The sequence below is a fragment of the Anastrepha ludens genome, chromosome 2 (genome assembly GCF_028408465.1).
Source record: "Anastrepha ludens isolate Willacy chromosome 2, idAnaLude1.1, whole genome shotgun sequence".
Classification (NCBI taxonomy): Eukaryota; Metazoa; Arthropoda; class Insecta; order Diptera; family Tephritidae; genus Anastrepha; species Anastrepha ludens.
Window position 1 is genome coordinate 26,746,901 of NC_071498.1, and position 25,463 is coordinate 26,772,363.

The following is a 25,463-nucleotide window of genomic DNA, read 5'->3' on the forward strand; positions in this document are numbered from 1 at the left end:
GGACAGTTAAAACACTGAAAAACTGAAAACAGAAAGAGAAGAAATTAAAAATTTTCCATCGCGTGGTAGGTACCAGTCATTGTCGGAGGATAATAAACACTAAAATTAAATTATCTTTTTTCTATGAACCGATCCTGATAAAAATCTAATTCTGATTCTGAATCCAATATATTGCCGTAATCCACATACAAACTAAACGAGAAAACCCGTTGAAAATTCGTGTGAATAATAGTGATAGTTTTAGAAATTCTCGTGTTTAACAGATAAACAGACAACGTTTCTAAAAATGATCTTATTATATTCTTGTACACTTCCTATACAACAAAATCGTATTATTGTAATCAAATTATAAGATTTCATATTTCGCTAAAAGTGAGGTTTGTTTGGAAATGTGAACTTTTTATGGTGTATTTAAATATAATACAATCCACTTATATTAATTTGCATTTTTGGTTATTTCTTAGACCGTTTGCCTTTAATCACAGTTGGTCGACTTCTTATATATCCTTTACGGCGTTTGGAATTCTGCAAAACAAAAAAAGTTGTAAAAAAGAATTATAGATTCTTTACGAATTATCACACCTTTTTTGATATATAATTTGTTGGCGCTAATGTTCTTTCACTGAGTTTTAATGAAGGCCTGTTGAATTCGTATGGTTTCTTTACACGGTAAATTCGCACCAGCCAATGTTCAGTAGTATACGCTTCTTCAAGGTAAGTAAGATCAAAGTCCTTGTTTCCAATTATTGCGTTCCTCGTTCGATCATATCCTGCTGGGCCCCTAAAATTATAATCCAAATAAAATGTTAATGTAAATAAATTGAAAATTAGAAATTCCATTAATGATTACCTTAGAAGGAAACTAAATGCATGTATATGTGTATGTGTATATGTATATATATAGGTATATATTAGTATATACTATAGACTTAACCGTTAAGAACTGTAGTGAGTATGCAGTGCGTTTTAATAAAGCCAAATTTTTAGTCAAAAGCCAAACTTCGCTATGTTTCAAAATTAAATTCTTAATATTTCATTATGAAATGATAACTAATTAATAAATTTACGAGTGATCAGTTGGAAAAAGTTAATAATGATTGAGTTAAGCTCAATTTCATTAATTGGTGCCAAGATTTTTGTAATTGATTACCCGGCATTACTGCTAGCTATCCAATTTCTTATTCCTGCGAGAACACTTTCTTTTAATTTTTTCACGTAAAGTTCTTTAGTACGCAGCATTAGCGCGTTCACTGCGACAACTCAACAAGATTTCGAATTCTATTATGGTTTTTTTTTGGCCAAGAAAGTGTTTTCTAAATTACTAAATTCAAGTTTATTTTAGTGCTTTCTGTACTTAGTTCTGAGTTATCGTCTTAGTCAGTAACAACCTTTGAAGTTTATTGACTTTTTGAAAATACATAAATAAATAAAATAAATATTGCTGATTTTACCTATGAACAACTTGTTTTTAAATGAGGAGACAATTTAAGTTAAGAAAGTGAATCAACACTGACTTCGCTTGGTCGCAATACAAAATATTAATGGTTTAAAACTGTTCTATGGCTCTAGTTCCTGGGCGATGCTACGGCTACTAACACGCCGGTCAACTCGATTATTTCTCTGATTTTATCTCAGGCCTGCTTGTGCGAGATGCATCTTTAACATCAAAAATGCCTGATGGAATCGACGAAACCAAAGTTGCACATAATTAGCTGCTACATTATCGGCACCATAAACACCAAGGCGCATCTATAGAAGGTGGTGTGATTAGAGTAGTTGATTGCTTGTTCTTCAACTCGCCTTTAATTTTGAAATATCAGAAAAACAGAATGACGAAAAGTTGTTTTTGTTCTGTAAATGTGCGACAAAATAATTGCATCTTTTTGTCATTCATTCCATTCTTCTATTCTCTTTCCCTTGACAGTTCTAATTTTAAAAATTTTGTTGTTGCTCGAATGCTACCACCTTGAATAAATTCGCCTTGATAAACACCATTCACAGTTTCAGCGGCCTGGCTTGCATTTCGTCCTTATCAAAGAAAAAATGTAAAATGCACCGAATTTTCTCTTTGTTGACTTCCATTAATTACATCCTGCAACTCACAACTAAATGGAATAACACAGCAAAAGAATTTTTTAGTGTGAAATAAAATTTAAATTGTTTGATCGATATTTTACGAGATCCATGCATCACTACAGCCGTCTACCGAGAAAATAATGGATTTATTTTTCTTTAAACTAAAAGTATAAAAGCCTGCATAAAATAACTCGTCGAAAAATAGAGATTAATGCAAATGCATTCGTGACAATATTGCACACCATGCACACCAAGTTTAAAAATCGACTAATGAAAAAAATGGGGGAACTTGACTTAGGTACAACCTTATTTAGCAAAATAAATAAATAACACAGGTGGAGAAACCACAAAATGTTAAAGCAATGTCGATCATTGGGACAGACAAATAGCGTGGACCGAGGTCCACGGTACAGTACCATAAAATGTATTAAGAAAAAAATTGGCGCTTACACCTCTGTTAGGTGTTTGGCCGAGCTCCTCCTCCTTTTTGTGGTGTGCGTTTTGATGTTGCTCAACAATTGGAGGGACCTACAGTTTTACGCTGACTCGGAACGGCAGATATTTTTTCTGAGAAGTTTTTTCATGACAATAAATAAAACTCATTTTTGGAACTTGTGCAATTTTTCTATAATTACATTTTTTCGTAAACTTTGGTATGCCAAATAGATTGCAAATTTATCAGCTTTCATTGCTGAAAGTTCTTACAAGTAACCTTAGTTCTTAATTTGCTTAAACTCAGTCTTGTGGACCGTGGTGCATCGACCTTATTCGCAAATGTGTCAAAGTGGTAAATTCAAAAGTTCAGTACGAAATCTTTAGAGATATTCATTTATTTGTGATTTATTATTTCAAATCCTGGCCAAATTGTTAAACAACGTACTTAATGTCAATGGACAGATGTTTAAAAAAAAAAAAAAAAAAAAAAAAAAAAAAATATTTCAAAGTGGTCATATCAACAACACACTTACACATGCATACATATGCTATATATTGAAAAATAATTAGTTTTGATACACTAACACTTTTAACTTACCTGTAATCAAGTCTAAGCTCTCCAAATCGGTAATAACTAAGCTTATACATGAGGCAGTTAAGAAGGGCGGGTGCACCTTCTGAGTCTATCCGAAACTCTCCCCTGTCAGTGAAGTAATCACTTTCTTTGATATCTTTCGGATGCTCTCCCTCTGCTATTCGTACCATCCACAAAAATTTATTAATATCGTCGCCGGAGTAACCAATAACTCCACCGAATATAACAAGCACATAATCAACATCCAATGACGTCATTATTTCATACGATTTTTCCTCTGTAGATGACATTGCTTTTCCTACTAAAGCTATATGACTATTATTCCAAGTATTATTGTCAACCAACGTTGTTCTGTTTGCCATTCCAGCTATTTGATACCCATAATCCCACCATGACATAATTCGAGCATTGTCTGCCGTATTTTGTGAAAGCCAATAATAAGCCTCACGGAAGTCATCTAATATATTACGAGACCTGCAAATAAAAATAAAACTCAGATTAAACCACTAATAATCACAGTGTTATATATAAATATTAAAGATAAAAGGCTCCGCGTATTTGAAAGGAGTTTCAGAAATGCAGCGACCGAAGTTACATATGTTAGACTCACTCACTTCAATCAGCATGGAAGTTAGATAATGTATTCCAGATTAGTGAGCATACTCCTTTTTTTTAACCAACTAGGAACCCTTAAAGTTTTTCGAGTAGCGCTTGCAGTCTTTCCTATTTTGAACGAATTAAAGTTATAAACCAAATTTCTAGTGTAGAGAATGAAGCCTTTCGAGTAGCGCTTTAGGAATGCTAAATTGGAATAGGCTCTAGGAAACACACAATTTACAATTTAATAACGAAAGTAAAACCTGAATCTAATAAGACTCCTAAATCCAAAAACTCCATAACTGTTGAAAGTTCGAAATTTAAGGGCGAATAATGTGAAGGGATACGATTATGAGATTTTGAGAGGGTCATATGGTAATATTTTTTAATATTCAGTGACATTTTTTTCTGACGCTCCACTCTGTTCGATTATTTAAATAATTTTGCAGTGAAAATACACTAACAGGCACGTAAACTTTCTATAAAGTTTCCAGTCATATGGAAACCACGAAATCAGGCAACGGATTATGAAGGAGCAACAAAAAATATCGGCAATTTGAAAACGTCTTTTGATTATACTCTATATATAATAAAGATGTGCTTCTTCCCTTAGGTGACAAATTGAGATGTCTTGTCGGTTTTATGGCACTTCTAAGGTGCTGTATACATCACCGAAAATATCAACTTGGGGGACGAGATTATGGAGATCTACAAAAAAGTGAAGCTTTTGAAGTGGAAAGGAAGCGTACAAGAAAAGACCGAGAGGTTGAAAATCCAGCAAAACTTCTCCTCCCGAGTATGAAACCTCTCAAAAGAGACATAGAAGACCCCTTGAAAAGGGAAGTTAGCAAGCCAAAGTGGAGCGGAAGTACTTATGTGGCTAAATACGTTTAATAAATAGCTCATAGCGAATGGATAACTAAACCCGTTCGGTTAAACCGAACGCCATTATCATAAAGAAGGCACACGATATGTCATACAGCGACAGGCTAAAATTGAGATCTAAAAAAACAGGGAAAGCAGGTCAAAAGAGTAGAAAACATTTCCAAGGGAGAAATCCTGTTTGAGTTCAAGTTCATGTTCATGAATAAGAAACACTGAGCTTGGAAATGGAGCAAATATAAGGGCACTATTTTTATTTGATGGTCCTGAATTGTTCGTTGTACCTGTTCCCTGGATTTTTTACATAAGTCCACCAAAAAAGCCTTCGTTTAAAATATTTCCAGTTGGTCCATTCAAGATTTAACTCCATATAACAAAAGCCTTATAACACCGATCAAATTAGAAAAGTAGTCAATCGGCTATCGTCTTGTTTGGCGTGTACATGTGTACTGCGCTACTAGGCGGTCCAATGCATCAACCTGCTTTAGTAATATGATGTATAAATGTGGTGATTTATAGATATGATGCATAATTTAAGTTTTCTTTTATTATTATTGAATTTTTTTATCAAGTATGCATTTTTAGATTGTTCAAAGATTAGTTCGCGTAGTCGTAGTAAAAAAAAGAGTGTAGGAACTAAGCAATAAAATATTATTTGCATATAAATTTGAAATTTACTTTATATTGGTCAATTAAATAGGCGAAATATTTGTTTGATTTTATTGCTTAAAAATCCCTTGCAGTTATATGCTGTGCAACAAGGTTTGCTATTTAGCTATGGTGAAAAAGAAAATTGCGAGGGGAACTTTGACTGCCCCATCGCTTGGGTATTGTGCACGATCATTTCACACACTCATCCAATCACTCGTTGTTCAGATAGCAACGAAGCAAAATGAGCGATACTGTGTTGATAAATTTTCGTATACCACTAACACAATCTTATTGCCAGCCGAAACCTGCACGATCATTTCACACATATTCACACACTCGTCCAATCAGTCCTTTTTCATACGGCAACGAAGTGTCATTGGTTGATTTTTTTCGTAAGCCACCAACACAATGACAGTTTTTTGTAAACATACCTCTAGTGACGTTATATCATCAGCTGATTCAGTCAAGATCGCTCAGAGCCGCACTAAAGAACTCATCTTTCAAATCTTTTCACCCTGACTGTGCAGCACACTACTTGCTACGTGCTTTATTTTTACTTTTCAAAATGCCAACTACAACAACCGAAGTGTGCTTCAACCTTTTCATGTGCTACCTCTGCTACTCATTTTGTTCAAAGTCTAAGCAACAGACTCCTGTTCGTGCTGCAAAATAATGCTTGTACTGAAAGCTATTTTCTTTTCAAATAGAAAAACATTGCTGTAGAAAATATGTAAGCAATTTTAAACCCTGGAAGGTGATATTTGAACAAACGAATCGAGTGCAATACCTTCTCTAATTATAGGAAAATAAAAACAATAAAAGAATGAATAGGCAAACCAACGCTTCGCACTTAAATTCAAACTTGAAATAATGAAACCGTATAAGTAGAATGCCGGACATATTGGGGGTTTCACGGGACAACTATAATAATTTTTATAGTACGGGATTGTAACAGCTATTACGGGACCGTCCCACACAATTCGGAACGGTTGGTCACCTTAGGTAAGACTCAATTAAGGAGTACTTGAAGTTTCCATGCGAAATGGTTAGGTTAGGTTAAATGGCTGCCCTAGCTAAGGGCTCACTTGGACAAATATTAAGAAATTCGTCCGTTGTGGTGCCATACATGGGAGAGGAGAAAGGAGATGGGAAGGAAGAAGGAGCCTTGGGATTAGAGACGATGATGACCATACATTTTACGACGACGCCGACGGGGGCTGATTTGCGTTCGTAGTTAGCCGTAACAAGCTACTAACGAACTTCACCAAATTTATGATATTTACACCGGCTATATTCGCAGGCGTAGCGAAAAAGTGGGAACCCAGATGTCTAAGTCTTTGCCAGACGAGAGCAGGGCAGCTGAGAAGAAGGTGTTGAGATGATTCCACCTCGTCCTCCAGACAGTTTCTGCAGAACGGACTTGAGGCAATCCCAAGTCTCACGGCGTGAACACCTAACGGACAATGTCCGGTAAGGATGCCCACCAAATTCAAGAGCTGGGACTTTGCTAGCCTTAGGAGTTCCCTTGAGCGTCCCCGATCTACCCGTGGCCAGAAGGATCTCGCGACCTTGCACGTTTGCGCACTAGCCCAGCGCTCGCTGAGTTGACTCGAGGCCCATCTTTCCAGGAGCAGACCACAGGTTCTCAGGGGAACCACAATTCTCTCATTTCGCGACGAAACCGTCTCCAATGCGAAATGGTAAGAAACAAATTAAATTTTGCAAATGCTAGATCTAGAACGTGTCCCAGTTCATTTATGTATATAATATACATACATAGGTATACATAAATAATACAAATACATGAATAGAATTTTCAAAAGAAATGAACTTACCCGTCTTGGTTGTTATGAAAGGCAAGAACAATGGATGGGCTTGAATAAGCGTTACTTGTAACCCATGTACAATGTACTGCAAACATCATCAGTATCATTAAAATGGCGAGAATAATAACGCTTTTCAGGTTAGAGCCAATTCCACCTCGTGCCTCATGTTGAGAATCATGTTTTGGACGAAACTTTATTTTCCCAGCCTGAAAAAAATTGTGAGTTCAAACATAAGTTAAGTAAAGCAAAAAGATATAAAAATATATCATTTTTATAGATTTACTGATTAAAATGAATGATTTACTTATAAAACTACACTGCATATGAGTCACAGCAATAGTAACCACACCTTCAGCTGATAAAAGTAATAGAACTCGTATGCTATCAACTAATCGACAAATACCCATTCAATTATTTAAATTGGCAGGGTAAAAAATACTGTTCTAAATTAACATCAAATAGCAACGGATTTATTGCAGCAATGGACTAGCAAACACTTTTTTTTTTAACTTTATGTTTGCTTTTTTAACTGAAGATAGTACATTTTTCATTTATGCCGTTTTCTCGATTTCATGGATTTCATGCCAAGTGATCAAAATATTTTGGAAATTATCGTTCGTTCTTTTCAAAATTGGCTTACTTGTAGGCTTGAGTATAAAATGGAGTGAACTGCAATAATTTAAAACAAAATTTAATAATATTTTAGACTTATTCAATATTGAAAATTTTGGTAGTTTTTAAAGACTTCGGTTCCTTTAACCATTTTTATAATTTTTTTTTTAATTTAATATCAAATATAATTTTGAAAAAATATAGTAAATATTTCATATATATATAAATACTATTTTTGTAAATACTAAATCTTAAAATTATTAAATTTTCTTCCAATTTTTTTCAGTTTACTCTCTATTATTGCAAAGCTCTCAATAATATGGAAATTATTGGATAAATTAATATAGTTAAAAATTTCTTATTTTCTGCATTCAAATACACCTTGGCACATAGCAACATGGCTTTTATCCTGATAGATCTACTTTTATGAACTTCGCCGTTTTTTCTAATTTTATATTAAACTCTTGAAAATAGGTTTCAGGTGGATGTTCTATAAACTAATTTAGTTAAGGCACAAACCATAAGTTATGCACTTGCCACTTGAAGTCCACTATTTTGCTTTTAATTGGCTTGAATCGTATCCGAAGAACAGAAAGCTAGTTGTTAAAAGTGGCACAGTTGTCATTTATTCCTATTCCATAAGTTTTGCACTTTCCCCTTGAAGTCCACTATTTTGCTTTTAATTGGCTTGAATCGTATCCGAAGAACAGAAAGCTAGTTGTTAAAAGTGGCACAGTTGTCATTTATTCCTATTGCTTTAACAATCTTCATCAACGATATCGTAGAAACTTTTAAGTATTTACTATACACCGGCGACCTAAACCTAAATCATATCGTGAGAAGTTTTTAGGATTACGTAAATATACGAGAAGATATCTATCGCCTTATCTCGTGGTGTAGCAACAGTTGATTATCGCTAAACTATTATAAATGTAACATCATAACGTTTTCACCTTACCTCTGCTCAATTATGTTCAACTAACTGTATAATACGCATGCTAGTTCTAAACGCGCTAATACGGACAAAGGCTTAGGATTTTATCTCGCTCAAAATTAAGCTTCAATTATCATTCCCGCTGCCAGCTCTAAAATCGGATTTATCAAACAGAACTCCCAAGAGTTCATTGACCCGCTGACCCTAAAAATATCTTTCCATGCCTACTAAGATCTCTGATGGTCCCGAGTTCATCGCTCATTGCGATAATTTGGAGGGAATTAAAAAAAGAATTCACTAAATTTGCTCTTCGTCAAATGTTCCTCTGTTGTTGAATTTTGAACTTACTGAGCCTTTCAAATAGAAGAAAACATCTTAGTATTACTATTATAAAGGACAACATGGATGAACTATTACTTCTTTAGTTTTTTAATATTCCACCCAGACCTCGAAGAGCTAAATACATACTATGTGTTTTACATAAAATATCATGGAACAAGTTATGGCTTGAATGAATCGATTAAAAAATTTATATCGCTGTTTAATGTTATTTCCAAAATATTTTAACAATTAAATTCTAGCCCAAACATTAAGTATACATATGTTATATGGAGTTCTAAGGCTCTCTAAGCAAGCCTACAAATAAACCAATTTTCGAAAGAATAAACGAAAATATCCAAAATTTCATCAAAACTTTCTACTTTTTAATCAGAATTTTTCAGCGTACTCAGTTTTAATGCATTTAACGCAACGCATTAACAGCTGCGATTTGCTAAAGAAACGTAATGAAAATGATCCATTTTTAAAACGATTGATAGCTGGCGATGAAAATGGGTTGTTTACAACAATATCAAGCGGAAAAGATCGTGGAGCAGGCCAGATGAACCTACTCAAACAATATCAAAAGCTGATATTCATCAAAAGAAGGTTTTGTTATCAGCTTGGTGGGATTACAAAGGAATTGTCTACTTTGAACTCTTACCACTCTTACCACCCCACCGAACGATCAATTCTGTTGTCTATATTACATTGAACAACTAACGAAATTAAACAATGCAGTTGAAGATAAGGCCCGACTTGGCAAATCGAAAAGGTATTGTATTCCATCATGCAAGGCCACACACATATTTGGCCACTCGGCAAAAATTATTGGAGCTTGGTTGGGATGTTTTGCCACATCCACAATATAGTCCTGACCTTGCACCATCTGATTACTTTTTGTTTCGATTCTCCTTGAATGTAAAAATTTCAATAATGATGATGATGTCAAATCGTACCTGATTCAGTTTTTTGCTAATAAAAACCAGAAGTTTTATGAACGTGGGATTATGATGCTGCCTGAAAGATGGCAAAAGGTCATTGATCAAATGGGCAATACATTACAGAATAAAGCTATTTAGTTCCATGAAAAAATTGTCTTTGATTTTCAAAAAAAAAAAAAATCGGAATTACTTAATTGCCAACCCAATATATTATATTACTTGGAACAGAAAGATTCTTATTCATTTTTGTCACAGTAGGAGTTCAGTTCAGATTATATGCATTCTTGACATCATAACGTTAAATTTAACTTTTGTCGAAAATTGCTTCTGACGTTCACTTTACATGAAAATGTTGAGTGCACTCAAAGATGATAGATTACCAGGTTGGTCTTCAGCTATTACCAGGTTGGTCTTCAGCTATGGTGAAAAACGAAATTGAACCAGCAACTTCGGCTGCTATGTCACCAGGTACTCGGCAACAGAATTCTGCCCGCTCATTTCACACTCGTCCAATTAGTCGTTAAGACTATAGATGACTAGACGCGAAACTCTTTTTCTCGTGAGCGCTGTCAAAATGCCCATTTTTTACAACTTTCATCAGCGATGGCCCACCGGAGGAGACACTAATTGGGTATTTTTTAAATACAAATTGGAAAATTTCAGCTTCCACATTCAGTTTGGGTGCTCGGCTCCCCAGTAGGCTTACATCACCCATATACACAACATACAATAAAAGAAGCACAATTAGTATGAACTACATATGTAAGTATACAAAAAAAAAAAAAAATTAAGATTTAAATGAAATTATCCATAAATAAAACATAAAAATTATGAAGATGAAAATATTATTATAGGGAAATACATAAAATAAATATAACATTAACTGGGCTAACTACATTGTAGGACAACAAAAACTAATTTGTAGGACAACAACAACCTTTTATTTTATATAACTTAAAAAGAGTTAACAACAATATGTGTGTAAAATATCTCAAACTAACGAGACTACTACTCATTCATTTGCATTATCTACGGTTTTAACTCAAAGTATAAAATATTTACATATTTTACATTAAGTATTATTATTTGTGCATTAATTAGTTATGTGCAATAATAAGTGAAAAATGTGTCTTACTTTATCGTAAAGATTTCTTTTCTCCACATTGTTGTCATCATGATCCTCCGCATTAGATGAAATTGCTCCTGGTATAGAAGTTTTTGAAGTGTTATCTTCTTTAAGGAATACTTCCAATATGGTAGAAAATGCGATACCCGCTAGTACACAAACGACTGGAGTTAGCGTTAACATTAAACGAACCATAACACCAGCAAAGTAAACTGCACTAATGGCATATAATATTACGAAGACACGTTCATCATTCAAGTGTTTAACGCAGTACCAAATTCCAACAGGGAACGAACACACAAGTATGTGCAAATCGAAGAAAAATGAAAACCAAGTTGTTGGCTGATGCTCTGATACTGATGCAATTATAGGTATATGTATCTTAGCATATCCTGTGTCCCAAAGCGAATAAAAACGACCACTCCATGGTGCAATTACTCCTAACGCAGTCAACGAAACTACGCCAACAAATACGATAATTGCAGCTACAACGCTTCCAAACAAAAACACTTTACGAAATTCATTCCGAGACAGGACGCTTTGCAAATGCCGCAACACAGCGACAATGAGCAATAGGACAAACACACCTATAGCGGCCATATGTTCGCTCGTGCGTATGGGTTGAAAACCAACAAATGGTATTTGCATCGATAATAATAAACCCAGAATATAGAAGGTTGAATAACTGGTCAAAAGTCTTGGGGAATAGCGTCCCATAATTAGTAGCAAAAATACGTGAAGTGGTATTAAATTAATGATGAACACGTATCCACCCCATGCAGACACCATATAAAAATATGATACTGCGGTAGCAGCTGCCCAAAACATGGACCCAGTTTTTATTGATCGCACCCATAAGAAGTATGTAAACTGAAGTGCGAATATTGCTATGCCTTCATTATCGTAGGAACCCGCTACCGACCGGCTTATATATCCCGGTACAATGGCAATGAAACTTGCAGCAAAAAGACCGGCTCCTTCAGACCACAATTCACTAGTGAGTAAATACGTTGATATTGATGTTAACCCACTAAATACTGGTGCCAAGAACACACAAATATCCCGAATATGAATAGGTATGTTCAAAGAATGTAATACATAGTGAATTCCACCGGAAGTTATCATCAATCCTGGATACACTGTTCCACCAACTATTCTTCCCAGAGGATACCATGCACGTTCATCGAACCAATTTAAAAACTTGTAAAATCCATGTTGTACCATATAAGCAGTAGCACGGTAATTGAACCAAGGATCAAACTCATGAATTATGGATTCAAAACGAATTACAGCAAATAGTCGTGATGAAAAACCTGCCAGCCACGCAATCAAGAGAATAGTGAACGTTATCAAACTGCTGAACCCAACAGATTTGCGCCACATAACTTTTGAAGGTTGGTTCATAATGGAAAAACTTGAATCTCCGTAGATTCGCGGACTACGAATTTTATTTCCACTTGCTACAATTCACAATCTTTAGAAAAGGTACACGTAGGAACACATTATTCGATACGATGTCAAGTCGATACTTTTACAATTCGATACTGAAATTTTTTACTTGTTATGCCACGTTCTCACCACAATTCGCAAATTATTCTGTTTCCGCGGCGCATTCATGATTCAATTTGCTACCCAAGGCGAATAGAGCACCTTAGGTGGCGCCTTTGAAAAACATTTTTTTTCTCGCGATTTTTACAAGTCTGACGTCAACTCCCTTTTCGATACAAAACAACCGAACAAAAAAAAAAGGAGAAAATATAAATGTTTGTGAAAATTTATTGAATGGCTTGGTAATATTGTGATTTGTGAAATGTAAACTAATCACAACGGAGTGATGTCTTTTAAATTATGAAAGCACAATTTAAAACCTCTAAGTGCAGTTTGTTTGGTACCTCTCTTTGTTACATTTGTTGTAGCAGTTCACTACCTCTGCTTGTCCTTTGCTTATTATTATTATTATTTGCTGTTAATTCAGTGTTGGAAAAATAAAGCTTTTAATGAATTTTATAGCGAAAATTTTGTTACTTTGTTCTCTCCTATTTCCAACAATAAGAAAAAGAGCAAGCAAATGACCGGCCGGCAAAAAGGTCCCAACAAAAGTGAATACGAAAATTCAGAGCATGAGTGCAACTGCAACTTCTGCAAGCAATTTACTTCAATTATATTTTATTGGACGAGTGTGTAAATACATGAGAAATGTATCATAGTTTTAGATTTTAATGTTGTCAGAGGGAAAGTCCAAGAAACATGCTGTTTTTAAATTTACATATTGAGATAATAAGCTGAGTTGTGTATTGCGGTCTCAGAGAACCTATACGCTTCGTAACTAGCACATCTTAAAAACTATGCAATCAACCCACTAGAACTAAATGCCGCTTTGAGTATATATGCAGTAAATAAAAGACTGTCTATAAACTATACAAACTAAAGAGAACGAAGTACCATGTTATATTGTGAAAGCAAGAATTATAAAAAAAATGTTTGGTAGTTTCTATTCTAGGCCACTCGCCCCCTTTACAAACAAGTGATTTCTCCTCCTTTTGTTTGTAGATTCTCAGAGTATGACGTGGCAGCGAAATTGGCAGACGCAATCTTGTATTATATCATTCTTGCTAAATAGCAAGGCAAATCTACTAAAAGTGATATTGGCAAACTGGCTAATTGCTATTTTCAATGAAAATTTTTCATTCACCGCGTGCATGTGGATGTCAGCATAAAATGATATGACGAAAAGCCGTTCTATTGGCACTATTGTCGTATGATTCTAACTCAAAATTTATTTCGGCTGCGCAACATAGTTAGTTAGTCTTCTTTTTCGTTTCTACTTTCTTTTAACTTGATATTTTTATGTACAACACGTTGTTGTTGGTCTAGTGTTACCAGCTATAATTAATGATCCTTGCTACATAGCTACCAAGGTGGTTTTAATAAGGTGACAGCATTCACCCAGCTGAATTTTTCGCCGTAGGTATGGCTTACGTCAAAATGATATGCTTTGTTTGTATGTATTGGTATGTTTACATTCGTATGTTTACATTTGCTTGCTGATTTTGACATGATGCTTGCACCAAACGCAACAACAAATACATGTAGGGTTTTACTTATATGTGTTTGCTGTCACCTGTAATAAATTCGCCTTGATAGCTACTGTATAGCAAATTCAGCAAAAAGTATCGATACCAAATAATACACTCGATAAAAGCATGAGTAAAAAAGAAATACTGTCATGTAAGTACGGACATCGAGGATCTCTAATTTTACTACATTTCACTATTACCATACAATAGTCGTAACTAATAATTCTTTTTAACGGTTTGAGGTTAAAAATCGTTAAGCGTTAAAATTTGTGTATAAGTTCGAGTATTTTGTATTAGTTAAGGTATATACGTGAAATGACAAAAAAAAACAACATAAAAATCAATTAATTCCAGATGGAAGAATATGCTAGGGAGCCGTGTCCATTCAGGATTATTGATGATTGTGGTGGTGCTTTCGCAATGGGTTGTATAGGAGGTGGAGTATTCCAAGCCATTAAAGGATTTCGTAATGCGCCATCGGGCTTCAATAAACGCATGGTAAATATTTTATATAATGTAATTCACCACGTTCGTACTATAATCAAACAATATGAAAAAATTTATTTTGTACAAATTTGGCTTGGATATGGTGAAATATGGTTAATGTTCAAAAGTCTAGAATAGGTCCCGTTATCCCTTTTATGGGGATATCTCTATGATGTCTTGCTGCATCATCGGTATTCTGACTTGCTTCCAAGCTTATTTTTATTACTGCGACATGTGCGCTGGTGTGTGAATTTATATATATATATATATGTATATATGTATGTGCAATGGAATTGCCATAACTCGTAATCAGAGGGACTACCCAAATATTACTAGTTTTTTGTGACATTTACGAGTCAGGGTAATATGAAGACGGAATGAAAAATTATCGCATTGGTTTATCGAGCATTTTCCTCCGAAGTTTCAAAATCATGTTTTCACTTTCCACTTAGAACGCAGTTCTAAAGTAAATACGTCTTTTAAGCTGACTCTAAAAGAGCTACACTATTTTGTTCGGAGTTCATGTATTCGGCAGCCCTTTACTGATATATCAAATACGGTGATATGTTGTAAGGTGAAATGCTTTTTAAAGTGTATGACTATTTTGATAAAGAACATATAATTTCTTATTAAGTGTATAGAAACAAAAGGCAATAAAATTATTAAGTGAACTAATAAAATATTTTACATAGATTGGGAGTTTGACTGCTATCAAAATACGCTCTCCAGTGATTGCAGGAAATTTTGCAGTTTGGGGAGGAATGTTTAGTACTATAGACTGCACATTGGTACATTTCCGAAAAAAAGAGGATCCATGGAATTCCATAATAAGTGGATTTGCAACTGGTGGAATTTTAGCAGCAAGAAATGGTAATTATTATTATAATACCTGGATTTTTATATGCATACATTTTTTAAAAAGCAAGTATTGTGTGAGTTACAACATGTCAAGGACCTGTAGTAATCTTATGGTTTACTATTGAAATTGGCTTTTACAAGTCTTTCCTATATTTTGCTTATATGATGGCCAGGGCTAAGAGCATTCGTCTACCGCTTGAAACCAGAAACAGTTTATTGTATTCACTGAGCTTAAAGTATTTATAATAAATATAAAGTATTTTAATATCTATACTACATACACACTTTGAGCCAATGCAAGGACATACATATATCGCTTTAGATTTAGCATATACCACCAGCATTTAATGACGTTTACACAAGTACAAAGTTTTGATGTTTTCTTTATATTTAATATTAGTGAACTGGTAGATTGAGCGTATAGATTAATAGTTGTTGTAGCAGCTCACCAGGCCTTGGCTAGTGCATTTTCAACGGGTTGAGTTCAGCTGGAGAGGAGAGGGATGTTAGGTCAGTGGTAACACCAAAAATGTTGAGGTTGTTAACCGCCGGTATTGGTGTGCCGTCGACTTTTACCTTTATATAATGAGGCACAAGTTAGACTAAAAATAAAGGCTCTATAGGCAATAGGTTGTTAGAGCCTCGAGGAGGATGTAAACATTAGTTGTTTGCTGGAAGAATCTCATAACCTAAAAAAGAACTTTTGTTGTATAAGCAAGCAAAAATTATCGCCAGCCCGTATTTCATGTTGTGTAAAGGTTCTATTAACAGTATCTCATTAGATGTAAATGTGCATATATGTAATACTTCTATATTAGCAGTATAAACAAGTGATTGCCAAAATTCCGTATTGCATAGCTGTGCAGAACATACTTTATGCATACTGATATAAATATGTTTTTCTAGACTCTAGTAAAGATCTTATTTGTTTGATTTACCATGATTTGAAAGCTAATATAATTTTCCATTATCGCTTTAGGAATCCCTGCAATGGCGGGTAGTGCTATAATTGGAGGAGTTCTGCTGGCATTAATCGAAGGTGTTGGAATTTTATTTACACGTCTTTCGGCGGAACAATTCCGGAATCCTACACCGCCAACCGAAGATCCGACGGTGTTGGAAGGTGCATCAAAATCATTCGGTTTCGGACAAACACACCAACAGCAATCGCAGTACCAGTGAATATGTAGAACAACCGAACTTTAAAATAATTTTTAACTGTAAATAATCTTCGGCTTTATTTAATTGGTTTTGGAAGGAACTCAAATTTGTAAAACGGCATATCGAATAATTGTTTTTTCAAATAAAAAATAATGGCCTTCAGACTATTTAGGACTTCGCTCTTCGAAAGAACGTAATGTTGCCATATTTTCGGTTTTCTGCCTTTCACTGTTAAAAGACTTCTAACAACTTGTGTAACTAAAAACAGCAGTCCTCACACATGTATCTTTCCAAGTAAATTACAAACTTCGCGGCTAAAACTTTTCGCCTACTTCATTAGATAATTGGTGAACCCATACGTAAAGGAATAAATATGGTTTCCAAATGATTTAAAGTTATGCTTATTGATTAGGGTAGCTTTAAGATAGTTTAATTGACTTTCTGTTATGAAACCAAAATTGTATGTTACTATTTAAAAGTCGAAGGCAGCCACACCACTTTCTTGAATTTCTAAAAAAATGAAATCTTTGTATTTTCTCAACTACTACTCTAACAAAACGGTGTACAATTCGACTTTTTATTCCAATAGAAGCTTAGAAATGAAGTATATTATTTAATATTTATCTACTGTGAGGGAATAAAATACAACGGCTCCGAAATGTTCAATGCTATCGAAATGCCGAAGTCACAACTTTTGTAAAAGTTAACGGGCGATTTTTTGTTTGCATCGTAGTTTACATGTACATTTATTGAAAAAGTAACAGGAAACAATTTTTAAAGTTTTTGAAATTTACTTTTACTATATAACGACATTAAACTTATTAAATAAAAATTTAATTAGTTTTAGATCATATCGTTTCAAAAATAAATAATGGACTGTATTTGGAAAATACAAAATGCAATACAGCAAATATGCATCTTTTTTATTTATTTTCAGTCTGCAGAGAGACTAATAAAATGAGTTAAATTTTTCAAAATATTAAGTTTGAATTATTACACAATGGGGCATATCGGATGACAGATTTATTCATTGAAAATAATTGGTTTTGTTAGTTGAACGAACAAACAAGCGATTATTTCTAAGACTATAGGACGAGATATGAGAGACAAGAGATTGGAAAGCCTTTTGATAAAATTGTAAACAAAAATTAACAAGAAGTATATTCTTCTATCAGACAATGACTAGGTCTAGCAATTTCCATGTGCCGATATAATGGTGAGAACCATTTGGCAAATGCGAATTTTGTACATATTTTTTGGTTTTCTTAACGCGCAATATTCGAAACGACTTTTCATCAAGGCAATAAAAAGTGACTAAATGCTTGAAGATCTGCGAAGTTATTAGTATTTTGGAATACTTTGGAGACAAGGAAATCAAAATGACAGCTTGGCGTCAAAAAAACACCCAGATATTTAATTTCGTGACTTCGATTTAGTACACAGTGATTTAATTTGTAGTTGAATAAACAACCTTTGGCTTTCTGTTAAATGTTGCATTTAATTTTTTTATATCATTGAGATATAAATAGTTCGTTGCGTACCATTGCTGAAATGCATACATATCTGATTGTAGGTTATTGCTGTAAGATGGGTGGCGTACCTTAAGCGTACTCGGTGGTCCAGAAATTCCAAAAAATCGTTTTTTTTTTGTTTTTTCGATCTTTCGAAAGTATAGTATCTTAAGAATATACTGTGAAATTTTCATGCGGAAATTCCCAATATTATAGCTTCTACAGCCCATTAACTAGGAAGAGAGTGGTCCACGCGCTCTTGTACCTAAAATTTTAAACTCACTCTCGAAACGACTTTTTTCGGCCTGGTGTTGTCAAAAAAAAAAAAAACTATTCAACCGAATCGTCTGAAATTATGTTGTTCACAACATCAATGGCTAGTAGATGGATACGCTCGTATGATAATCCTATTATTTCAATTACTTTATTTTATTTTTTTTGAATAAAGAACTCAAAAACTCGAATTTTAGAGTGTCAAATTCAAAACCGCGCCATTTTGTAAGTTTTTTTATTCTAGTAGCGGGACATTGCTGCAGTCATATTGATTATTAATTTTTTTGGTTGTTGTGCTTCAGACAAATAGAAGAGCCAAAATGGACAACACCGTCCAGGTACAATTTTCCGGATGGGTCAACTCCAGCGACATTTTTAAAATAAAAAAAAATTAATTTTTGTATGTAAAAGAAGTTAAATAAAAAGCCTAAAAAATTAAATATCGTTTTTCATTATTTTATTGTACAAAAAATTCCTGAAAATACCCTAAATTTTCGTCTCTTAAGTAAGGGGCTTACATTATACAAATGGCTGTGAGTTCCTTGCAGAGTATCTGAATACGCCACAACTTACTTATTTATAAATACATTTTAATTATTAAACTAAAATAAATTTTAAAATGTTTAACTCTAGGGATTTGGTAAAAAAAAAAAACAGGTTTTCGTAGACCCAGTTTTAAGTAAAATTTGAGTTAAACCAATTTTTTTTTAGCGTCTGTTGTGTTCTGTTAAATGAAAAACACATTGATGCATATCTAATCTAGCGTAGTAGCGTACAATTACTTGATAACTTAAAATATAAGACACAAAGGATAAGATGTAATTTGAACTTGAATGTCAGATAGCCCGTTTATTAGCAAAAATAAAATATTCATCTTTAAATTTATAGGTTTATACGTTGTTTTGTCGATTCGGATTTATTACTTAATAATTTTTTACAACATTTACTTTACATTACAAAAACTTTTTCAACTTTTGGATTCGAAAATGTTGTATTTGTTATGGGACAAACCACAGCGCCATCTTCTTTGGTTATTTCTGGTACCGCCTGAAATAAACAATAAAGTTAAAATAAATCGCTTCACGAAGACGGACTGGATTTACCAATTGTCCAAATATTTGACCGTTCGGCAACATCATTGGCAAGTTATGTTCATTTAGGGGAAGTCCAGTGATTCTACATATATAAGGACGAGATTAAAAAATTGTTCTTTAAATTTATCTAAGTCAAACGGAAATTTCATATTTTGAACTTATTTTTGTGTCATTTAAATAAAAGGTTGTCTAAAGTTTTCAAATAGTCACGTTTACATTATTATTTATAATTTCAATAAAAGTACGAGCGATGGCGGCCGTCGTAGCCGAATGGGTTGGTGCGTGACTACCATTCGGAATTCACAGAGAGAACGTAGGTTCGAATCTCGGTGAAACACCAAAATTAAGAAAAAGTTTTTTCTAATAGCAGTCGCACCTCGGCAGGCAATGGCAAACCTCCGAGTGTATTTCTGCCATGAAAAAGCTTCTCACAAAAATATCTGCCGTTCGGAGTCGGCTTGAAACTGTAGGTCCCTCCATTTGTGGAACAACATCAAGACGCACGCCACAAATAGGAGGAGGAGCTCGGCCAAACACCCAAAAAGGGTGTACGCGCCAAATAAATATATATATATACGACCGTTGAATCTATTATGATGAAATATTATTTAAATGGCTAAAAATGAATTTAGAGGATTCGCAGAGTACCACAGAAGTCATATAATGAAATTTCACACAGTTAGAAAATAGTTGGTTGCGGTTTGAACTCCTGTAAACATTTATTCAACCGCTCCAAACTTGAAGACAAACGATAATACGACACTTGTGAATCTCCTATAGAAGTTCTTAATCATACTACGAATCATACCTGCAAATAAGACGACTCTGCACGCAGTGTGAATATGGCAAATTCTTTGCTATTTGATTGAAATCCTCCTGACAAACAGGGCAATGAATACTCTTACAATTCGATGAATAGCATTGTGGCGTTTTTAATGCTGATAGGCCAGCCTACACGAAAATGTTTTTATTTGTAAATTTCAAAAATCGTATTCAATGATCTCACTTGGATTGCCACACTTAACAAAGACTGAGTTGATAGTTGAAACAGTCGATAGTTTTCATTCCGAAAGTTCAATGCAAGATCCTTCCAACGCCGTTTACTAAATAAGCTTTTGTATGGCTCGGTTTCTAAAAAATAAGAAAGATATAATTTATTAGAGAAAGAAGTAGCTCTACAAAAATTGGTATTCTAAAAAGTAAGTACGCAGTTATTAAATCTCTTTGGATACTTTGCCTCAGAGCGCATGAGAAGATGTGAAGAGCATGGAAGCTCTGCAACTGAACTTTTCAATTCACTTCGGGTTTGGTTGATAACCTCGATCCGTGTCAAATCAATAAAAAAAGTCACCTACTAGAAGCCATTTAAGCTGCTTTCAACAATCGTGTGACAATGTACGATAAAACAGAATCAAATGAAGTCACGAGTAAAATGTATGTTGTTCACTAGACAGGGCTAGTATGCTGGGGCTGCAGCCCTTGGTCGGGAAAAACCCGAGTCATTCCGGTAACGTAGAACCGGCTGCCATGGGGAGTGCCCGCACGACACTAACCACCTCTTCACATGCCCCCTAAAACCGACTCATCTAACACCCCTCTCCCTCTGGACCCAACCTGTCGAAACAGCATGTTTCCTGGGCCTACCCCTAGATGAGCTAGACGAAGACGGCCGGTGATATGCTCTACACTGACGGGGCTACCATTCCTGTTAAAACAACAACAACAACAACAATTAAAATGTAATGTAACGTTTCTACCATGATTGGAATCATCCTTGGCAAACCTCTTAAGCCAACACGGCGGGCGCCGTGTTTACAGTTTAATGATGAATTAATTGCCTTGACTTCCGACTTAACTTGGAGAATTCCCAGGGGCTGACATTAAAAAAAAAAAATGTTATTGAATATATTTTTCTTATACAAATTGTGATGTTTTATTAAATTCAATAAATTTACAGGTTTTAACTACGAATCCTTAGTGTATTCATCGAAAAGTATCTACATAAAACTAACCGTTGTTGTTGAAATCGGTTTTTATTTACTAAAATTTCAACCTTTGCACTACTCTGTACATTAAATTTTTTTATCCTTTTCAACGAAATTTTTTTTAACTAAATTTGAAATATTTTACATCTCATTTGCTTTTCAGCTTGCTTTGCACGATGAAAAATTGCTATTCGACTTTTATATTTATGTAGCAAACGAAGCACGAAGCATCGAAGTATAAAATGTATATTTATTTCTACATATTGGATTTTAACTGTTTGATTACTAATCTAAAATCGCTCCAGTTTCTATGATTTTTGCAAAATAATTTTCTTTAAACTAAACTTCATAAATTCGGACTAAAAGAGGCGTAGCTTATTCTTGCAAAAATAATCTTAAGTCTAGAGATTGAATATTTCGATTTCAGTGGCAAAAGAACTGAAAAACAAAATAGGATTTCCTTTCATAGTCAAATAAACATTTAATGACTTACCTGTATTTGGTTGATAAGCTAATAAAGCCATGCACTTGCAAATTTCTTTGAGCTGTGTTTTCTCGAAAGCCTGGAAATATTTTCTGGCGTGTTTCACTGCTTCTACTCGGTTATCACTTCGAACTAGTTCTACAAATTCTTGAACGCGTAAGCTGAATTCCATATTCGAATTAATTTTTCTAAGCTTAGATTTGTTGTCCATGCACCATAACACACATTTTAAGGTCTTGTGTTTGGTAAGATCATCCTCAACTTCCCTTGATGTGTGAAAAATATCTGTAACATTATTTGAGAATTAGCTGCTTTTTCTAATAAATGTACACATGTTAATCGAGGAAATATAGTAGATACTGTGCTTAAAAGATTTTACAAGAATATTCATTATTCTTTAAGGGTGGTGGTACTAGACCAACAACACTCTTCTGTAAGCTTGATTGTCAAAGCAAAGTATTGAGAACCTAGAAAACAAATAATGAATTCGCCGTGGTCGGCGTAGCCGAACATTAACATTTTGGCACCTTTTTTAATTTTAATGATTTTTGTAAAATGGTATATATTAATTTGAAAAAGCTCCACAAATCCAATTATTTATAATTTTAGAGAGCATAGAATTGCTGCTCGATCTGTAAAAAGTAAAAAAAAATCTTGTAAAATAAAGTTGTTGTTATAGTATGTCGAGCCGAGTTTTTGAATTCCGAAAAATGTTGCAATGTACGGCATTTTAAAAACAAAGTATGCGTTTTACGTCATAAATATAATTATAAAATTTTTTATAAATTTGTTTAATAAATTATTAAAAGTCAAATCTATAGAGAAAACACTTTCGAATTTTAAAAAAAATACAGCATCAAAAAATATTAAAAACTGTATGAGTTATCATGCAGACCGTGCTGGAAAAACGAGTTTCGAAAAAAAAATGAGTTTAAAGTTTGAGGTACAGGAGCGCGTGGACCACTCTCTAAATACTTAATGGGCTGTAGAAGCTATAATATTGGAAATTTCCGCATGAAAATTTCACAGTATATTCTTAAGATACTATGCTTTATAATATAAAAAAATCGATTTTTTGAAAATTCTGGACGTATGTAACCCCTTAAACATTGTGGGATCGCTAGATTTGGCAATTTGAATAATAAATAATAAATCAGTTCTTAAAAAAATGTTAATACCTAGATTAGTTAGATGTCGGATATCAGATTTCCTTGCAAGGCATTCAGCAGTTTCATAAAATCCCCTTCGTAGAAGATGTTCGATTACTATACGATCCATTCGAATCTGAAATAAAAGAAGCAAATATACAAATTATTCATATAAAATACTTGGGAGGTTCTCAAAAACAAAAGTGAAGTGAGGGTCTTTAAAAATTAAATGAGATATCTAGGACACATCAAGTCTACTCTCAAATTCGAGAGGAGCGAAATTTTTTAATGGGTTCGAAATCCCTCACACAATACACCAATACAAAGCTTTTTTCTAATGACAGTCGCCTTCGGCAGGCAATGACGAACCTCTGAATGTATTTCTCCCCCTTTAAAAAGTTCCTCATAAAAAACATCTGCCGTTCTTAGGGGGCAAAAAACTGTAGGTGTCTCCATTTGTGGAGAAATATCAAGATCCACACCACCGATATATATACATATAAAGGGTCCTTCAAAAGGCGATATGTGTTTGTTTTTGCTGTAAACGCAGACAAATATGCGCGTAAAAAACATGGCTATTGTCTTATTTCTTATGTTCAAAGTACGGTTTGAACAAAGGAAACAATTTTGAAAATAACTTTAATTTAATCAATGGTGTTTATATGTAAGTGAATACCGTTCTATTTTGATGTTTTATTAAGAAAAAAATAAATAGGACATTTTTGAACTCACTCTTTTCCACTGGTCCATTGATGCCTGCCACGCATCCAAACTAATGTGAGAATCCGGTGGAGCAACAATTCGCAAATGTTGCAGTTTGCGCTTGCACACCAATCCAGCGTTTAATTCGTCCAATAAACTCTCCTCTGCTTTTCTTTTTAATATTTGAAGGCGTTGTACAACATTTCCTACAAGTTTACTCACTTCGAAGACGGTGGGCAAAGCATTGTTTCTGTTTAAGATCTTTTCTGCATCCCTAGACACGTTCTGAATCTGATCCAATTCACGATCCAGGTTCTTTTGAGCAGATCGAAATTTTTTGTTTAAAACTTCGTAGGGAACTTTAAGTGTAGAATGTTCCAACGATTTAATTTCCGCCATCGTTCAAAATAACAACCCAAAATATTTATCTTTATTTGTTACTCTATCAACTTTAAAACTTCACCTTTCACACAATTTATAGATTTATAATAATATTTACAACGACTGTGGATGTGTTGAAAACATCGACGTCTTAGTCGATACGATATTTATCTTCGATACATCGGAATAATATGTCGTTTTGGCGAAGCGTTTTACCATTCATGGAATCAATGCATAATTTATGCAGAGCAACATGATAAGGAATCATAAAAATATATTTATTACGTTAAAATCCAAATAAATTTTTCACAATAATTTCTCTGAGATCAATCACTAGATTGTCAGGTAAAAGTTTATAAATTAATGGCAACACAACCTAAGACCGAATACTTTATGCATACAGCTCTGCTTGTATATATGTATATACCATTGTAGTTTCTAGATATAACATCTCGTATCTTCTGGCGAGTTCTGTCTCACCATCTGCTGTCGACATTAAGGCGAATTCATGTTCTTGTTTTGACATCTCATTCGCTCGCTGTGGTTGATTATTTTGATATACGTTTTGGAATAGAAGTATATGCAAAGGCTAGAAATGCCAAAGAAAACAAAGTATGGTACTAAGTTTACGTTTTATGTGAATTGGATGTCGAAATGCGTGAAATATCCTATGTATCTCACAGCGAAGTAGTACTCAGTTCACTCCGTGAATTCACCGTGTAACATGATATCAAAATGATATTAGCAAAATATTTTTGTGTCTATTTAAAATGAACATACGTCTCATTTAAAATGGAGCGGAAATTAGTAGTTGGTTTACCAGTAAATTGCCTGATTTAGAATACTCCGAGGACATGACATTTTTAAGCGAACCGTTTTCGGAAAGAGTGTAAGTAAATCTTCTTTATAAAGGGTGGCGCAAAATTAATCGGGTGGCGCAAAATTAACCATTCAACTTTTTACTAAAAAAAAAAAATATTTTGAATGACGGAAATCTTTATTTTGACCCTTACGTGCTCCATTGCTTGTCTGTTTGTATCCTGCAACTGTCTAGCTTACAAGTGTCAAATATGATTGCCGTAGGACGATATTTGCAAATATTATAAATCTTTCCATAATTGATTAATTTTACGCCACCTGTTATATATTTGTATCAATACATATGTGTAATAATATGTTTAAAAACGCTTGTTTTCCAAAATTTGCCAAGTGCTTTCGGGGAGATGCTCATAAATTTGACGTTTCTTCTCATTTGACAATCAATATTGCTAGCAAGCTAAATACCTGTTGCTGATGAAATTTCACGG

The 25,463-nt window shown here is 34.1% G+C and overlaps 3 protein-coding genes across 3 annotated transcripts; 1 reads left to right on the forward strand and 2 right to left on the reverse strand.

The window, feature by feature from the left end:
• Positions 1-277: 277 nt before the first annotated feature.
• LOC128866283 (dolichyl-diphosphooligosaccharide--protein glycosyltransferase subunit STT3B) lies at positions 278-12,533 on the reverse strand. The gene is made up of 5 exons (XM_054106886.1): positions 11,006-12,533; positions 7,072-7,268; positions 3,110-3,580; positions 583-781; positions 278-525 (listed from the first exon to the last, which is right to left on the reverse strand). The coding sequence occupies exons 1-5, from the start codon at positions 12,398-12,400 to the stop codon at positions 454-456; spliced, it is 2,334 nt and encodes a 777-aa protein (XP_053962861.1). The 5' UTR covers positions 12,401-12,533; the 3' UTR covers positions 278-453.
• A 1,690-nt stretch (positions 12,534-14,223) lies between these two features.
• On the forward strand, positions 14,224-17,491 carry LOC128866298 (mitochondrial import inner membrane translocase subunit Tim17-B). Its single transcript, XM_054106911.1, has 4 exons — positions 14,224-14,375; positions 14,428-14,571; positions 15,252-15,429; positions 16,397-17,491. The coding sequence occupies exons 2-4, from the start codon at positions 14,428-14,430 to the stop codon at positions 16,597-16,599; spliced, it is 525 nt and encodes a 174-aa protein (XP_053962886.1). The 5' UTR covers positions 14,224-14,375; the 3' UTR covers positions 16,600-17,491.
• Positions 17,492-18,797: 1,306 nt separating this feature from the next.
• LOC128866290 (E3 ubiquitin-protein transferase MAEA) lies at positions 18,798-24,297 on the reverse strand. Its single transcript, XM_054106898.1, has 7 exons — positions 23,806-24,297; positions 23,104-23,209; positions 21,935-22,210; positions 20,463-20,587; positions 20,265-20,407; positions 19,466-19,538; positions 18,798-19,409 (listed from the first exon to the last, which is right to left on the reverse strand). The coding sequence occupies exons 1-7, from the start codon at positions 24,172-24,174 to the stop codon at positions 19,311-19,313; spliced, it is 1,191 nt and encodes a 396-aa protein (XP_053962873.1). The 5' UTR covers positions 24,175-24,297; the 3' UTR covers positions 18,798-19,310.
• Positions 24,298-25,463: the final 1,166 nt, after the last annotated feature.

Coding starts and splice junctions, on each gene's coding strand:
- LOC128866283 (XM_054106886.1), bottom strand. CDS start 12,400: ATGAACCAACCTTCAAAAGTTATGTGGCGCAAATCTGTTGGGTTCAGC. Junction 782..3,109: donor GAGCTTAGACTTGATTACAG/GTAAGTTAAAAG, acceptor TTATAATTTTAG/GGGCCCAGCAGGATATGATC. Junction 526..582: donor CAAATTATATATCAAAAAAG/GTGTGATAATTC, acceptor TTTGTTTTGCAG/AATTCCAAACGCCGTAAAGG.
- LOC128866298 (XM_054106911.1), top strand. CDS start 14,428: ATGGAAGAATATGCTAGGGAGCCGTGTCCATTCAGGATTATTGATGAT. Junction 14,572..15,251: donor CGGGCTTCAATAAACGCATG/GTAAATATTTTA, acceptor TATTTTACATAG/ATTGGGAGTTTGACTGCTAT. Junction 15,430..16,396: donor AATTTTAGCAGCAAGAAATG/GTAATTATTATT, acceptor TTATCGCTTTAG/GAATCCCTGCAATGGCGGGT.
- LOC128866290 (XM_054106898.1), bottom strand. CDS start 24,174: ATGGCGGAAATTAAATCGTTGGAACATTCTACACTTAAAGTTCCCTAC. Junction 23,210..23,805: donor CAATGGACCAGTGGAAAAGA/GTGAGTTCAAAA, acceptor CTTTTATTTCAG/ATTCGAATGGATCGTATAGT. Junction 20,408..20,462: donor TGTTAAGTGTGGCAATCCAA/GTGAGATCATTG, acceptor ATTTTCGTGTAG/GCTGGCCTATCAGCATTAAA.